This window comes from Rhincodon typus, chromosome 3, assembly GCF_021869965.1.
Source record: "Rhincodon typus isolate 14 chromosome 3, sRhiTyp1.1, whole genome shotgun sequence".
NCBI classification, from domain to species: Eukaryota; Metazoa; Chordata; class Chondrichthyes; order Orectolobiformes; family Rhincodontidae; genus Rhincodon; species Rhincodon typus.
In genome coordinates this window covers 4,845,734-4,864,486 of record NC_063334.1, presented here as the reverse complement: position 1 = coordinate 4,864,486, position 18,753 = coordinate 4,845,734, and the positions used below count along the sequence as shown (strand labels likewise).

Genomic DNA, 18,753 nt, shown 5'->3' with positions numbered 1-18,753 from the left:
GATTCTCCAGCATCTGCAGTTCCTACTATCTCTGATAAAAGGATGGATGTTATGGTTTAGTTGTATATGGCATTGGTGAGAACACTTCAAATACTGTGTGCAGTTTTGGCTCCTTAATGAAAGGAGGATGTAAATGCATTGAAGATGGTACAAAGGGGATTTATTACATTGATATGTGGAACGAATAAGTTGGCTTGCGAGGATAAGTTGATCAGGCTGAGCTCCTACAGCTAAGAAGAGGCGGGGTGACTTGATTAAGATCCTGAATGGTCTTGACAAGGTGGACATGGAAAGGATATTTCCTATTCTGAGTCAGTCTAGAACTGGGGGGGGCGCTGTTTAAAAATTGGGGATTGCCCTTTCAGGACAGAGATGCGGAGAATGTTTTTTCTCTGCGGGTTGTGTGGCTTTGGAAGTCTGCCTCAAAAGGCAGTGGAAGGGGGGGTCAACGAATATTTTTAAGAGAGATGGATCGACAGTGGTTAGGCAGAGCAATGGAGGTTACTGGGGGAATATGGAAATATGGCATTTGGAACATGAATAGATCAGCATAATCTTATTGAATAACAGAACAAGCTCGAGTGGCTGAATGGTCTACTTCTACATCTATTTGAAATGCTTGTAATTTGGCTTGGCTTGCCTTTAATAAATCAGATTATTCTGATTATTCTAAATCAATTTAAATTTTAAAGATGACTATATTAATTTTGTCCTGGAGTATCATTGTTTCCCAAAGGTTATATTAATTGATCTGTAACTGCTGGGTTTATCCTCATCTTTTTAAGTAAAGGTTAACATATTAGCAATTCTCCAACCCTCTAATTCACATTTGCATCTAAAGAGAACTGGAAGATCACTGACGGTGCCTCTGCAATGTTCATCCTCGTATCGCTTAGCATTCTTGAATGCATCACATTTGGCCATGCTAATTTCTGAATGGCAAGTCTGACCAGCCTTTCTAATTATTCTTTACTAATGTGCAGGCCATCCATTTTCTCTACTACTTTTACCGTGACTTGGACTGTATTTGTCTTTTCGAAGAAGATGCTAAGTTCACTCGTGCCCACTTCCTCCATGCAATAATCCCTTTTTTGTTCCCTAATTGGCTCCAAACCTCATCACCCTTCTACAATTTATACACCTGTGGAAACACTTGGATTCCCTTTTATGTGAGCTGTCAGAACTTTTTTCACATTCTATCTTTGTTTCACTTCTCAACTTCACCTCTGAACTTTCCAGAATAAGCCTTGTACACAACTCGTATTACTGGCCCGATACCTACAACACTCAATATTTTTTTTAAATCCAAGGAGCTCAAGCTTTGCATCTTTTATCTTTCTCTCCTGTGGGGACGTACCTTTACATTTTTTAAAGGAAGTACATTATTCTGATACATTTATGCCTCCCAATAATAAAAAAAGGGAGCAGGACTGTGCAATTTGGCTATTCTAAGTTTGCATTCAATATTCAATCAAGTCATGGCTAATTTGACTGTAGCCTCAACTCTCCTTTCCTGCCTGCTCCACATAACCATGGACTTATTTGTCAATCAAAGTTCTGTACACCTCAGTCTCAAGTGTATTCAATAACCCAGCCTTAACTGCTTTGTGGAAAAGCATTTCCAACACTAACAATCCTCTAAAAGAACTTAATAAATGTCTCTATTGTAACTAAATGGTTGTTGCAGCTCTCTAATTTCCTTGCAAACGTGTTCTTCCATATCTATAACTATTGTTGGTAGACTAGAAAATACTCCCAGTGATGTAACAACATCTCTATGGTTTATTAGCTCCAGCCAAGTAGATTCAGTCCTTGATCCTTCTGGGGCTTCTCTTTCTGACACTGACATTATCTTTAATCAACACTACTGACATTATCTTAAATCAATACTACCACACATCTCCCTCGTTTCCTTAAATTGACTAAATACCTTGCATCTAAGAACATCCAGTATCCTGTCTTGCCCTTTCTAAGTCAGATTTCCATTACTGCCCCAATATCATGTTCCCATAAGTCTATTGGTGCTTGCAGGTCAACAACATTAATTACCACACACAAAACATATATGTGCTATAAATATAATTTAGAACATATTGCATCCCCTCTTATTTTGACCGCTATAACTTTATTTCTTACACTGGCACTATCTGCCTTTCCCAGTCCTTTGTTTGCCTTTTTCATATTACATCCCGGTTCACATCACCTGCCTATTAAACTCTCATTACCCCGTGTAAACGGCCCCGCAAGCACATTAACCTGGCCCTGCTGAGGTGTAACCCATCTGCCCTGTACAGGTTCCACCATCTCCAGAACTGGTCCAAATGTTCCAAGAATCTAAAGTTTCCCTTCTCCCACATTGCTCAAGCCACATATTCATTTATTCTATCCTGCTATTTCTATATTCATTAATGCGAGCAAATGTAATCCAGAGATTATTAACTCTGAAGTTTTATTTGCTTGTCTCATTCTTAGCACCTTAAATGGACTGCAAGACCTCATTCTTATTTCTCCTGATGTTTTTGGGTACCAACATGATCCACAATGATTGACTACAGCCCCTCAGCATCACCCTTGACCCTGACAGCAGGGAGGCTTCTTAGATTCATGTCTTCAGTCACAGAAGTGTATGTCGGTTCTCCTTAACTATCTAATCTCATGTCATCATTACTTTCCAACCTTTCTTGTGGCTCCCTGTACAGTTGAGGCAAACACTGTAAACTTTGCACTGTTCGTACCTTCCACTTGAGCCATTGTCATCAGTATTCAAAACTGAATATCAGGAGATTCCTGCACAATCTACCTAGTATTCCTTGACTGACTGACAGTCACTCCCAAACATTCAAATATTATTAATCAATATTGCTATACTTTCTCTCCTTCCCTATACATCTTGTATCCAGGCATTATTTTTTGCTTTTTATTGAGCTAGATCTCCATTACTGCCATGTCATATTCTCAGTTTATCTGCACCTACAGCTCAGTAACTTTATTTACCACACTCCATGCATAAAATTATTGTAAATCTATTTTAGACTTTGTTATACTTCTTAGTCTGACCAGAACTATTCTCTCGTTTCCGAATCCCAGAGCCAGAAATATAGCAATTGCTGACACCTCCTGCACATCTGGTTGTCCAAGATATACAGAGCATCCTGGAATTCTTAAAGGGAATAAGACATGAAACTCAAAAGACAAACTCATCAGCAGTCTTGACAGAAATAACCACGACTTGCAAAAGTACTAACCAGCTACTCTCCAGTATGTTGCTTGAGCAGATGGTAGTTTATTTTCTAGATAGATTAATTTAAATGTTTTATTTACCTCTTATCTACACTCCTTGGATTTTCAAGTTGAAATAATTGTGCATTGAGCACCCTCAATTGTTTAAATACAGGACTGATGAACTGCAGCCCCGGTTATCAACTTCTAGAAAGAAAAACTAAGTCAGCAGAACAACAGTTGTCAGAACATTTCACTTCAGTGCTTTCCTTCAGAGTACAAACTCCCTGTAAAAATAAAGCTCTTACATGTTTGGTATGCTTGCCTTTATTGGTCAGTGCACTGAGTGTAGGAGTTGGGAGCTCATGATGCGGCTGTATAGGACAGTGGTTAGGCCACTTTTGGAATACTTTGCGCAATTCTGGTCTCCTGCTATAGGAAGGACGTTGTGTAACTTGAAAGGGTTCAGAAAAGATTTACAAAGTTGTTGCCAGGTTGGAGGATCTGAGCAATAGGTAGATGCTGAATAGGCTGAGGCTATTTTCCCTGGAGCATTGGAGGCTGAGGGATGACCTTATAGAGGTTTATAAAATTATGAGGAGCATAGATAGGGTAAACAGACAAAGTCTTTTCCCTGGGGAGTCCAAAACCAGAGGGCATAGGTTTAACGCGAGAAGGGAAAGATATAAAAGGGACCTAAGGGGCAACTTCTCCACACAGAGTGTGGTGCACGTATGGAATAAGCTACTAGAGGAAGTGGTGCAGGCTGGTACAATTACAATATTTAAAAAGCATCTAGATAGGTATATGAATAGAAAGGGTTTAGAGGGATGTAGGCTAAATGCTAGCAAATGGGGCTAGATTTATTTAGGATATCTGGTTGGCATGGACAAATTGGACTGAAGGGTCTGTTTCTGTGCTGTACATCTCCATGTAACACATTGCGGATTAACTGTTCATATTTCAGTAGCAAATGTAAAGCGAGAGAAGTTCTCCAATGCCATAGATGTTGAACAAAAACTCCAAATCTGTGGACAAAGATTTGAAATGAAGGCGACGCTAATAGTGGCATGAGAAGAACAATCTGTTCTGTTATGGTCCCCTCCAGACCATAAATATTATATACCACACAAATAACACGTCTGCTCAAATTGCTGAGGTAATTTGCAAGGGTGATTAATGGAGTGTCTTGACTTTATATACATCAAGAAATTACTTTATGTTATGAAAAATTAAGCTAATTTTCTGTATTCCATATTCTATCAATCAGAGACATTCAAGTTTTTGCTTGTAGGGCACAGTCGACGTTTACTCGAGACGTTGCAGACCATACACTAAACTAAAATCCACTTTCTCAATCAGATTTACACCTTGCTTCAGTTAGGTAGCTAAGCACCCAATTATGTATTTCAAAACAGCAATTCTGCACCAGTTTTAATATTCTTTTTTAGATAGTTCATGTACAGATTAAACTTTAAGTATGTCTTTTCTCCCTCAGGCATAGATGTTTGCCGAATAAAAAGTGTTAACTTCTGCTCAACAATACTGATTTTCTAATTTTCAGGATAGCAACAGAAATTGGTGAGGGGATTATATCAAACATAGAAAACTGCACAATGAAGCTTGTCTCAGACAGGAGATGAAACATTATCGAAAGTTTTCATGTATTTCAAAAGCAAGTTTCAAATGAACTGCAATAGAGAATGGGATTCAAAATTGTGCTGGATTTATGGAAAGATTATAGAGGTAAAGCTCTTTGTGACAAGTCAGTGGAATGTGAGCTTATGGTTTAGGTTGCGTTGCAGTATCCTTCCATTTAACACACTGCTGTTACTTTCTGCAGAAAAAAAAGTAGACAGCAAAAGGTATTTTCAAAAAATGTTGCGCTTGAGAACAAACATCTTCTGCAAGACTAAGACTGAATATAAGATCATGTTTTTTCATTGTACTTGACCTTATATTAACAGTTAACATCCCAAGCTATTCAAATTGCGTTTAATTATACAAAGCCGTCAGAGGCTATTAGTGTCATGAAGGCATGCTATACTACATTAAATTCAGCCTTCAACTCACCCTTTGTCTTTCGCGTGTACATCGGCTCCATGCTGGAGAAGGAGTTGAACAATTCGGACACGATTGTAACCAGCAGCCAGGTGTAGAGGAGTAGACTGGAAGCAATAACCAACAATTTAGAAAATAATTAGCATAAATGGTAACATTTTTGATTTAAAAAACACCCTGAAAGTGACTAAAATAACTAAGTTCTACATACAATTTGCAACAGGCAATAATAGCTTGCATTAATAACCAAGCAGAGTTTAATATTTCAGTCTTCAAATTTGTAAGCTCCCTTCCAATGCAACTTTATGGCAACAAGTATTGATAGTAGATGTTTAGCGTAACACAACAAAATGGGAAATCCTATAAATTCTACGTTGACAGTACAAAATTATACAAAATAAAAGGGACAAGGATTCAAAACTGGCTGAAGGAAGAAAACAGAGTGGTGGTTTATGGGTAATTTTCATACTGGAAGGTTGAGTTCCCAAGGCATCAATACTGGTATTTATATTTGTGTGTGTGCGCGCGCGTGTGCATAGATAAAAGTATATATAAATTACCTGAACCTTGGTGTAAAGGGGACAATGTTAAAGTTTGCGGACAGCACAAAATTTGGGAGAAATGTAAACCGTGAGGAAAGCATTGACAAGTTGGAGTAAGCTGATAAGTGGCAGATGAAGTTTGATGTGGAGGTCTGAGATGATACACTTTAGTAGAAAGAACAATGACACAGTATAAAATAAGGGGTATTTTCGAAAAGGTGCAGAGGAGCAGAGACCTGGGAGACCTATATGTACCTAAATCAGTGTTTGGACAGGTAGGGGCAGCTGTTAATACACATTGTATTCTACGCTTCATAAAAAGGGGCATACAGCATAAGACCAGGGAGGTTATGATGAGCTTACATAAGACACTAATATTAATGGGTTTGCATTCACAATCCTGTGACAGTTGATATATTGTATACAGTTCTGGGTACCACGTCATAGCAAGGATGCAAATGCATTGGAGAGAGCGCAGAAGAGGTTTATGAGAATGATTCCAGGGATAAGGAAAGATTGAAGAAGCAGAAACCGTTATCCTCTGAGAGGAGAAGGCTACAGGCAATTTGAAAATTTTCAAAATCATGAGAGATCTCAACAGATTGCATGGGAGAAACTGTACCCATTATTAAACAGATCAGGAAGCAGAGGACATAGTTTTGAAGTGTTTTGTGAAAGAAGCAAATGTGAGGTGAGAAAAAGAAATTTTTCATACAGCGAGAAGATCAAGTCTAGAATGGACTGCTTGGAAGTGTGGTAGAGGGAGATTTAATTGAAGCATTCAAGAGGGAATTGGATGATTATTTAAATTGAAACAATGTGCACGTGTACATGGAACAGGAGATTGACACCAAGTTGAAACTTTCAGAAAGCTGGTAGACGAGGGCCAAATGGTCTCTTTCCGCAATATAACAATTCTGTGCTTCATAGGGAGAGATGCTCGTTTTTGCCAACTGATTGATAATCTAGTGAAGCAGATTGTCTGATACTATATCTGCTTAATTTGCTTTCTATTGGAAATCTGGCAAGTTCTATAATTATTGGGAGACCCACCGCTGCGGATTAACACCAGATAGAAGGCAAAAATTTACCATATAGGTTAATATATGTGCAAGATACTTTGTTAATTGCATTTAAGATTAGAATATCTGAACTTATTAGAAAGTGCCTTTTTTTAAAAAAAATGGGATAAATAGCCTAAAGTGTTAAGTAATTTTTATAATTAAACAGGTCTGCCAAGTAACTATTTATCTTGATATTTTTCTGTAATTGGTACCACTGTAGCAAAACAAACATGAAATTGATATTTTCTGCTTCATAATTAAGATAGCAACATTAGCCACAGTTGCATTCTCTAATCAGCAATATATTCCACGTTTTATACCAGATGTCGTGGTTTAATCAGAAACATTTAATTCATTCCATTAATATAATCCTTTTCACAAACCAAGCATGGGTGTAAACACACGCAAGTAGAGCTTGAAATTACTAATGCTAATTAACTAGGTCAACAGATCAACAACTGCAGAGTAGCTGTTACTCATCTGCAAACTCTACCTTATAGAGAGAGATAATGAGGGAATTAAACCACAACAAATGAAGGGGAAAACATAGACTTTTTCTGTTGGATTCTGTTTTACAAATTAAAATGTGTGGTCCTTGCAGATTCAAATCTGTAGAACTAATTTTAAAAATTATCACTTAAATATTATTCATTCCAACATTCCATTTCTTCTGTAAATGTAAGAATTAATAATTGTTTTAGAAAAAAAACAATCTACTAATGACTTAAACAAATGGCAAGTGCCCAGCTTGTTCTTTGAGTTAAGAAAATAATTTTGTACAAACAGGTTTCGAAAAATAATTGAATCTGATGCAAAAATGATCAAAGAATTTGATGTAGCAGTGATCTGGTTATGAAGATTGTGATAAACTGTGCTTACATTTCAATGAAAACAAATACGTATCTACTGCACAGCACACCTGAAGCAGTCCAGCATATGGTACATCAACTGACAAGCTTGGTCTTGCTAACTTTACTGGTTGGCTCTTGGTACTAGAAACCAAAGCTTTCTTTCAACAGACAGGTTATGTGGTTTGCCAATAAATACCAAACACTGACAGAATTAAAACAAACAACAAAACTATCTTAAAACTTAAAACTATAAACTATAATTTAGATAGCTGAATTATTTTATTCTGCAACATTTGTTTTGCCATAAGATTTCAAGAGTCTTATTATTTTGACAGGCACTTTAACCAACTAAGCCACGGCACCACTGATGACTCTATGAACGTGTTGCTACTTTTTGGATATAGGGAAGGCAGTAATGGATAGCAATAGAATCTATGATTGCTGCCTTCCCTATAGCCCAACAAGTGGCAACAGGGTCATAGAGTCATAAAGCATGGAAACAGACCCTTTGGAACAACTAGACCACACTGAGCATGATCCCAAACTAAATCAGTTCCACTTGCCTGCGTTTGGCCCATATCCCTTCAAATCTTTCCTATTCATGCACTCATCCAAATGGCTTTTAAACTTTGTAACTGCACCTGCATCCACCACTTCCACTGGCACTTCATTCCACACACAAGCCATTCTGTGCAAAAAAAAGTTACCCTTCACGTCCTTTTTAAAACTTTCTCCTTCCTTTCACCTTAAAAATATGCCCCCTAGTCTTGAACTCCCCCACCTTAGGGAAAAGACCTGTGCTATTCATCTTATCTATACCCCTTATGAATTTATAAACCTCTATAAGATTATCCCTCAGCTTCCTACGCTTCAGTAGAAAGAGTCCCAGCCTATTTCCATAACTCAAACACTCCATTCCTGGTAACCTCCAGGTAAAGCTTTTACAAACCTCATCAATTTAAGAATATCCTTCCTATAGCAGGGCATCCAGAACTGCACACAGTATTCCAGTAAAGGCCTCACCAACATCCTGTATAGCCTCAACATGATGCCCCAACTCCAATACACAAAGGTCTGAGCAGTGAGGGCAAATGTTTAAATGCCTTCTTAACCACCCTGTCTACCCGTGATGCAAATTTCAAAGAATTATGTGCCTGAACCCCTAGGTCCCTCTGTTCTACAACATTACCCAGGACCCTACCATTAATTGTACAAGTCCTGCCCTTGTTTGTTTTACCAAAATGAAATACCTTACACTTATCCAAAATTAAATTCCATCTGCCACTCTTCAGCCCATTGATCCAATTGATCAAGATCTCTTTGTAATCATAGGTAACCTTCTTCACTGTCCACTATACCACCAATTTTGGTGTCACCCGCAAAATTACTAACGATGCCTCCTATATTCTCATCCAAATCGCTTACATGAATGACAAACGAAAACAACCCTCCATCAGCACCCTCTGTGTCCTACCATAAAACCAATGTTGTATCCAATTTGCAAGTTCTCCTGAATCGCATGCCATCTAACTTTACTAAAATTGTTGACCATGCGGAACCTTAACAAAAGCTTTACTAAAGTCCATATACTGTCTCCTGCTCTGCGTTCAATATTTTGGTTACTTCCTCCAGAAACTTAATCAAGTTTGTGAGACACTATTTTTTCACACAAAACCATGCTGACTATGCCTAATCAGTCCTTGCTTCTCCAAATTCATGTAAATCCTATCTTTCAGAATCCCCTCCAACAACTTACCCACCACTAATGTCATGCTTACAGGTCTATAGTTCCTAGGCTTCTTCCTCACAGCCTTAACACTATGGCAGTCCCAGTCAATGTATGGAAAATTAAAATCCTCTACTATTATAACCCTAATGTAGTCTTACAAATATCGGAGCTCTCACATTTTTGATCCTCAATTTCCCTCTGACTATTGGGAAGCCAATCTCCTCAAGGTTATCATCCTTTTCTTATTTCTACCCATATAGTTTCACTGGACGATCGCCCAGAAATACCCTTTCTAGTTACAGCAGTAATGTTTTCCTTAAGCAAAAATGCCACTCCCCCTCCTCTCTTGCCATTCTTCCTGTAACATCAAGCTTCAAGTCCTGTTCTTCCCTCAGCCAAGTTTTTGTAATGGCTATGACATCCCAGTCCCATGTTCCCACACATGTCCTGAGTTCATCAGCTCTACCAGCACTGAAACAAATAAAGTTTAATTCTTCAGTCTCACCTCATTCTTTGCCAAGCTCATCTGCCTTTTCTGCCTCAGAACCATCTCACCTGCTTTTCTATTCGTACTGCTACTTAAGACGCACTTCCCCTCCTCCTCAGAACATCCCTCACTAGTTTAAAGGCTCTGTAAATAGAACTAGCAAACCGCTCCACCACATCTAGCTACTGATCTGTTTACTAGAGACTTCTTTAAATTTGAACTGCAACCCAGTCAAGAATAGATTGGGCTTGCCCAGTGAAGAGTACAAGAGTACGTACCAGAATAGATCCTATTCAAAAGAAAACATAACCAAATTCAAATGGAACTATAAACGAACTGTATAAGAATTTGACATAAGCTGAGAATTTTGGACAGTTTGCCAGAATTAAGAAATAAAATATCACAAAAACTACCCTGCTTGCATTTACAAACTACTTAATTAATAAAGTAACAGAACGCTCATACTGCACAATATGTCTATAATTTCTCAAAGTAAAAGCAAACAAATCCATCTGGTACCATGTCAGAATTGCAGAACACTAAAATTTATAAGCAAAAGAAGCATTTTGAAATGTGCAAATACATACAATCATGCAAGGTTCTGACCTGAAAAATGTACTTCAGCAAAAACTAGCATTTTTTGAGTTTTGCCGATTAAATGGTGCACAATGGATGCAAGAACTGGCGTGATGCTTTATGATTTTGTCACGTTGCTGATAACAGGAAGTCTGCATGATTTACCAATGTGCAAACAAGAAAGCAAAAGCTTCATGTCACTTAGAAAATGACAGAAATTTCTTCTCAAGTAGCTCTCTTTTTTTTTGTACACAAAAAGTTTTCAGTGCTTCATTTTTTCAAATGCCCAGTTCAATACAAAATCACTAACAACATTTGATATAAATCCTACAAATGTTAAGACAGCAAACCAACGTTTACAGATCCATATTGTGTTTCCACAAAAATCAAATTTCAACAGTCATCTGAAAATGCACAAAATGTCATGATTTTGGAGGAAATTTAATTAAGCATCGTATAAGTTAAGTGACTAAAGAATAGACTAATTGGACGTTTATTTGAAGGCACTGGCACTTCTACTTTCTTCTTTACGACATGATGTTTTAAAAAAATTAATCGTTCACAGGATACAATTGTCGCTAACTGGATCAGCATTTATTTATTGCACATCCCATTTGCCCTTGAGAAGGCAGTTGAGAGCTGTCCTCTGAACCACTGCAATTCATGTAAGGTAGGTAAAGCCACAGTACTGTTAGGAAGGTAGTTCCAGGATACTGACCCTATAAAAGTACAGTGATATAGTTCTAAGGCAGAATCGTGGGCAACTTGGAAGAAAAGTGCAGGTAATAGTGGCACTGCTGCCATTGTCCTTCCTGTTAGATTTGAAAGGTACTGTGAAAGGACACGGGGAGTGGTTTCAGTAGATTGTAGAATTGTAGAATCCCTACAGGGCTTGTTTCCACACTTCGGCCCAACAAGTCCACACCGACACTCTGAAGAGCACCCCATCCAGACCTAAACCCCTACCCTTTCAGTGTAACCCTGCATTTACCATGGTTAACACACCTAATCTACACATCCCTGAAAACTATGGGCAATCTAGCATGGCCAATCCACCTAGCCCGCACCTCTTTGGACTATGGGAGGAAACTGGAGCACCTGGCAGAATCCCATGCAGACACAGGAAGAACGTGCAAACTCCACACAGACAGTCACCCGAGGGTAGAATCAAACCTGAGTTCCTGGCACTGTGAGGCAGCAATGCTAACTACTGAGCCACTGTAATGCCCCAAGATCTTATAGATGGCAAATACTGCTGACAATGTATGCTGGTGGTGGAGTCAGTTATCATTGAAGGTGATGGATGGGGTGTCAATCATCTGAAGTGCTTTGTCCTGGAGGTGTTGACTTTTTGAGTGGTATCTGCTGTTTTTAAGAGCAGCATTAATCCAGGAAAGTGAGAGGTATTCTATCACACTCCTGACTTCATTCTTGCAGATGGTAAACAAGCTCTGGGAAGATAATTGTTAGACAATTCCAAGCCTCTGACCTGCTCTTGTAGAATCAAAGAATCTCTACAGTGTGGAAGTAGGCCATTCAGCCCATCGAGACCACGCTGACCCTCCAAAGAGCACCCCACCCAGACCGACCTCCCTACTCTATCCCTGTAACCCTGCATTTCCCATGGCTAATCCATGTAGCCTGCACATCCTTGGACACTATGGGCAATTTAGCATGGTTAATCCAACTAACTTGCACTGTGGAAGGAGACTGAAGCACCCGGAAGAAACCCACGCAGACATGAGGAGAGCGTGCAAACGCCACACAGACAGTCACCTGAGGATGGGATCAAACCGGAGTCCCTGGCACTGCGAGGCAGCAATGCTAACCATGCTACCCATGTGATCAATTTATTTATACAGCTGGCCCAGATCAATTCCTGGTCAATATTAATCACCAGGATGCTTAGAGTGGGAGCATTCAGCCTTTGTAAGTAATGCCATTGAATTTCAAGGGGAGATGGTTAGATTCTTGATATGATTATTGCCTGACACATTGTAATAGCTTCAAATGATTCAAGATGATATTAACAGAATGATGGTATTGTCCATTCAACATGTCTGACAATGTCAGAAAGACATTCAATAATTCTGCTTTCCTATACTATACCTGCCCCAACAAACTAGTACATTAACCTCTCAGAACAATGAGAATTCAACTTTCAAGAGAGCTTCCAAGTTAGTGACAGAGTACCCTGCTTGTGAAAGATGTTTCAATACGCAGAGTTAACTGTTATTCAAGGTCAGCAACAATTCAACCCTTCAAGAAGGGTTTACCTTTCCAATATACAACAAGACTTACATTTTATATATAAACTGAAATTCAGGAATAATAAAAATACTAGATTTGAAGGTAGTGAACTTCAAGATCATTCTAAGGATGCTCTACAATGACTTCTAATATCACACAATGACTTCTACTTGCCAAAGTTCAACTCAGCTGTCTGTCTAGAATCAGGATGGTTAAAACTTCATCCATGTGTCATAAAGCTGCTTTAACAGAGAAAATGAGGTATGCAACAAACTAAATATTGCATTCTGCTGTGCAAGGCAAAAAGCAAAAATCGAGGTGATCATGAGGCAATCGTGGTATTCCTTGGCCTTGCTTTCCCACCCCCTCAAACAGGCTGCAGTTCCCTCCCAGCGTGTCCATCACAAATACCACCTTGCTTCTCACCCTCTGATCTTACCTTAGACCTGCTCTTAGTTGTCCATTCTTCAGCTACTCTTCTTCTGGTTTCAGTTCTGAACTTGAGGTCCTAGGCTGTTATCTAATGGCAGTTAATTGTCAGTGCAAGTCGTCTTGGAGTTTCAACTGCTATCTGAACTGACTAACCTCTGCCACTAGATGGAGCCTGATCAATCCATGTAAAGCAGAGACAAGTATATTCTTTAAAATATATCTTATATTTGATTAATTTTATACTTAGTGATGTGTTTTATTTTGCAATTAATTTAAGCTAGTAATTCATGACTCTGCACAGGTCATTTATTTTAACTTGGGAATTTCATGCTCAGAAAAAGCAAAGGAACTTAATTAACTTTGATATTGATTCCCATGGAAATGATGATTCACTTAATGTCATCACACTCCAAGTTGCAATTTTGAGAAATACAACCACAACTTTAGGTGAGGAATCCTTGTATCTATGAACATTTGAGCTTTTTCTTAATTTTATGTTTGGTTTATAAACACCTATTTTCTTCCATTACAAGATGTTTGAATCTTCCTCTAATTATAAATTATTACATACTACTGTCACATAACACTGTCACACAATACTGACACAATGTCACTGACAGCAAGAGTTTGGCACTTCTCAAAGAGTTCAACTGGGATAACAATTTTCTACAACTCTACAGAACAGGCTCTGTATCCATTTAAGAAGTGTGAACATGGACACTATTGTTTTGGTGCAAATAATCCTTATTGCAAGCTATTGAAATTTTGATATAACTATCTTACAAAAACTTACATTGAAGATTTCTATGTTCTGAAAATACCATCTGCCTTAGAAGGAACTACGCATTGTCAATGTGCCCTTGGGAATAAAACCTAGCTTGATAGTTTCATACAAACATTTCGAAAGCAGGAAGTGCAACCATTTAATGAAATATTATGGTGGTGCATGACCAGAACATCCTTTTAAATATGGTTTAGAAGGACACACGCAATGCTACCAGGGAATTTTTATGCCTATTCTGAAACCAAGTTGGGCTACACTCCCATGGTGCTTGGCAAGTATTTAAATGATAAAATGGTACTACATGACATAGTGAAACATTTTATTGATTTGGAAAGGTTGTTTTACCTAACGGTACCATAAACAGTAAAAACACAGTTCACAATAATTTATCTGGAAACTATCTTGAATAAATCCTCACTCCCTCAAGAACTGCAAAGATGAGTCAAGTGTAGTAAGTAAGCATCACTTTTTTGTGCATTCAATCAGGCAAAGCAACTGAACTTTCTTTTCTGAGGCAGCCTACACATTAGCTTCATACTTGCAATATTCACGCTACATATACTTCCAGACAGACTGGTTTGACCATGGAGATAAAAATCACAAAGGAGATGACCAAAGATTTATATAAATGCTAAAGTAACAGCAAAATACTTCAGATTCTGGGGATCTGAAATAATGCACAAAGATTCAGAGAAATTCAGCAGCAAGTCTAGCATCTGTGGAGATAAACAAAAGTTAACATTTTGAATCCAATCGGTCTCTTCTTCAACAGTTCCAAGTCAAGTCATACTGGACTTGAAATTTTAAATTTGTTTCTCTAACACTGTTTTAATTTCAGAACTGCTGAAATACAGCCCTACCCAGGAGTGAATATTGTACCAGTAATTTGACAGTACAGAATCTATTTAAAAGCTGACTCCATGGATGGTGTCACCTAAGACTTGTCTATAGATACAAAAGACAGGGGCAAGGATACATAATTTGGTGAAACCATAGATAATGGTGTGATGGCAGGACAATAAATCATTATTGGAGATGTTCTGGCTATGATCAGATATGAAACTGGAATTAACGAACATAGTCCCACTGATCTTGAACAGACAGGAGCGGAGCTGGCTTTATGACCAACATATCAAAGGGTGCAGAGATGTCAAGGTGGATGAAAAATGAAAAACCAAGGTAACAGTTGCACAGGATTAAATCATAGAGATTTAATCAAGAAGTTACAGGAAAGATGGGTATGGGTTTAGGAGGTCACAGTATCTTCAAGGTCTTCAAAGACATAAGAAGTGGACATTTGGAAATGGAGCAGCACTTCGCAAGGACCGAGGAATTTTTTTTTTGAAAAAAGGATGGATTTTCTTTTAAAAGCATCCTACGAGAAAATATCATCTGCAATGCCAATTCATCTGGGTGGTCAATATTGTTCAGACAAGGTTCTAGAACTCAGCTGTCTAACAATGGAAATTAGAGTACAAAAACTGCTTAAATGGCTCAGATAAAGACAGTGAATGTCAACTCCATGGTGCCTAATAACCATCACTAAGCTATACTAAGGCATTTAACATATTGATTATTGATGGAGGCATCTCATTCATTGCCAAATAACGTGTAATTGTACAGACTTGCAAAATTTCTTAACCCTATCTATATAGAACAGCAAGCTGAAATATACTGAGGTAGAAAACCACCCTGCTCTCTAGGGAGGTCTCCAGAAACTAAACTGCAGGACAACTTCCAGTCAAAAGCTAGAAGCTTCCAAATGTGTCTAGTGATAATTTACCTAGTAATAGCTGAAGCTTAAGATTTGAAAAGTGGAAGTCAGCTTAGGATTTTGGAGAGATAGCAGCAATTTGATAGTACAGCAAACCTTACTGGAGCAGCAATCTAGACAGCCAGGTTAATTGCCCTAGGGACACGGGCTCAAACTCCACCAAAACAGCTACATTTAATTTATGGGAATGATGAAACTATCATTTGCAATAAAAATCCATCTGGTTCACTAATATCCTTTAGGGAAAGAAATCTGTCAGTCATTCTTTACCCGTGACCTAGATTTACTTCAGACCCACAGCAATGTGGCAAACTCTAAACTGCTTTCCGAAATGACCATGCAAGCCACTCTGTCCAAGGGCATTTAAGGATAGGCAACAAATGCTAGCCCTAACCACATCCCATGAAAGGGCAGAACAGATTAAAAAAAAGAGAACAGTAACCTAGACCACAAACAAGTTGGCATTCATTTTCAAAATACACTGCAAGCATTTTGTCAAAAACGATGGAAATGAAATTAGAGGGAAGGACAACAAAAAGATAATCACTGTAATACATAAATGTACATAAAATCAGCTATTTACTTATAAATCCCACATCTAATCAATTATGAACAAAGCATTTTTTGAACAAGCCTCAGACAGATAAATGGACATCAGAGGTCACCAGAATCTAGCTCATCTCAAATGGCTCCCATTTGAGCACTTCTACAGTCGATGTCAGAGGCCCATTGACAGAGATAATGACCACTGTGGGTTGACTCCAGCAGCTAGAACTTTAAACAAAGCAAAGACATCTGAGGAATACACACTTTCAGAAGAGGCAGCAAAGGGAAGGGGAATCCCTAAAAAGGAATAGAGAGGAGAATTTCCAGAATGGCTCAGAGATTTGTAGCTACCAGGTTAGAGGAAAGGAGATTAAAGGGAGATTTAATAATACGAGTGCAAAATTATAATGGATTTGGATAAAGTAGTCACAGAAAAATGGGTGCTACTGTCAGATGCCACATGACTTACTGGACATAGATCTAAGGTTTGGTCAAAAGATGCAGTGGGGATGTGAAGAACACTAAGTGCTAATGACCTGGAATTCACTGTCCATTACAGTAATGGAAGGATATGAACAACGATTTCAAAAATAATTAGATGGGCACTTGAAGGAAATAAACGTGCAAGTATCTGGAGAAAGCACAGGAAATGAGATTGACTGGCTTGTTCAATATGGACTTCAGTAACATATGATTACTCGCCAATTGATTTTCTTATAAATGTTTATAGCACATGAGCATCATGTCCACGCCAGTTAACAAAAGATTAAACTACACTAATTTCATTTTCCAATTTTTGAACTAAAGTCCGGGAGGGTGTACTGCAATACAAATGAATATCTAAATACTGCTTTAGTGCCACAAAATATCCCACTACCTTGAATGAAAACATTTCATCTCGATTCTCCTCAGCCTTCTAATTCTTACTTTAAAATCTGTACCCCTGGTTAATGATTTCCTTACTAATGGAAAAAATGCCTTCATATCCAATCTATCTATGCCCCTCAATGTTATGCACTCTTATCAGGTCCTTTGCAACCTTTGTTGCTCCTCAACAACCCCAGTCTATCCAATCTTCCATTATAGCCCAGGCCCTCCAGGCCAGGAGCATCCTTGTAAATCTCCTTTCCACCCTCTCTACAGCAATCACATCCTTTCTTTGTGGGGACTAGGACCTTGCACAGTATTCTAGCTGTGGCCTATTCAGCATTTTATATAGCTCCAGCATAAACCTTTTGCTCTGTATTCTATGCCTTGGGTAATAAAGGCAAATATCCCACACGCCTTATTGATCACCTTATCTACCTGCCCTGCTACCTTCAAAGACCCATGGATATGCACATAAAAATACTGAAGATCACAGGGACTTTGAAGGGCTCTACCATTAATAATGTAACCCTCAATTGTATTAGCTCTCACTTTTCTAGGTTAAATTCTATTTGTTGCTGCTCCGCCCACCTGACCAGTGCTTTGATACCTCCTGCAGTTTACAGCTATCCTCCTCACAGTCTACCACCCTATCGATTTTTTTGTCATATGTGAACTACTTAATCATATTCTTAACATACAAGTCCAAATCATCAATGTACACCACAAATTGCAAGGGATCCAACATAACCCAGCATAACCCCACTGGAAACAGACTTCCAGTCAGGAAACATTCCTGTGCTATATTACCCGCTGCTTCCTCAACAAATTTTGGATCCAATGTGCCAATTTGCCTTGGATCCCACAGGCTCTTACTTTCTTGACCAGTCTCCTAAGGATTTTATCAAAAGCCTTGCTCAAGTCCATGTATACCACATCAAATGCATTACCCTCATCAATGATCCTGGGTACCTCCTCAAAAGATTCGATCTAAAAGTCAAACACAACTGTTTCTTAGTAAATCCATGCTCTTGCTGATTAATTTATGTCTCTCCAAGTGTAGATATATTCTATCCCTCAGAATTATTTCTATTAAATATCCCTGTTAATATTTAGGAAGTTAAAATCCCCTATTTCTTATTCCTGTACTCCACTGAAATTTGATTCCACATCTGATCCATTATCTCTCTTTGATTCTTTTGGGGTCCTATGATACACACTTCGTGCACTTGCCCCCTTTCTGTTTTTTACTTCCACCTATATGGCTTCATTTGATGATCTTTCCAAGACATCATCCCTCCTCACTGTTTTAATTGAATATTCAATTAATACTGCGATTCGCTGACTCTTTAATTCCCCTCTCCAACTCATCTGAATACGCTATAACCAGGAATGCTCAGCTGGCAATCCTACTCGTGTTTCAACTAAGTCTCAGTCACAGCTATACCATCATTTCATTTAGTTAATGATATCATTTTCCATTCACAAGGAATGAAAGCTGCAAAACCTACGTGAACACACCTGCAAATCAGATACAATGATGTTGTTTTAATTAAAGGCCAATGTCCTGA

The 18,753-nt window shown here is 38.4% G+C and overlaps 1 protein-coding gene across 2 annotated transcripts in view; it reads right to left on the bottom strand.

Annotated features, from left to right (window-relative positions):
* tnksa (tankyrase, TRF1-interacting ankyrin-related ADP-ribose polymerase a) overlaps positions 1-18,753 on the bottom strand; it is a 151,804-nt gene that overhangs the window by 58,272 nt on the left and 74,779 nt on the right. For both annotated transcript variants that reach the window (XM_048595409.1, XM_048595410.1), the window contains one exon: positions 5,293-5,387. In XM_048595409.1, coding sequence (XP_048451366.1) covers positions 5,293-5,387 — 95 coding nt within the window. The remainder of the gene's footprint in view (positions 1-5,292; positions 5,388-18,753) is intronic.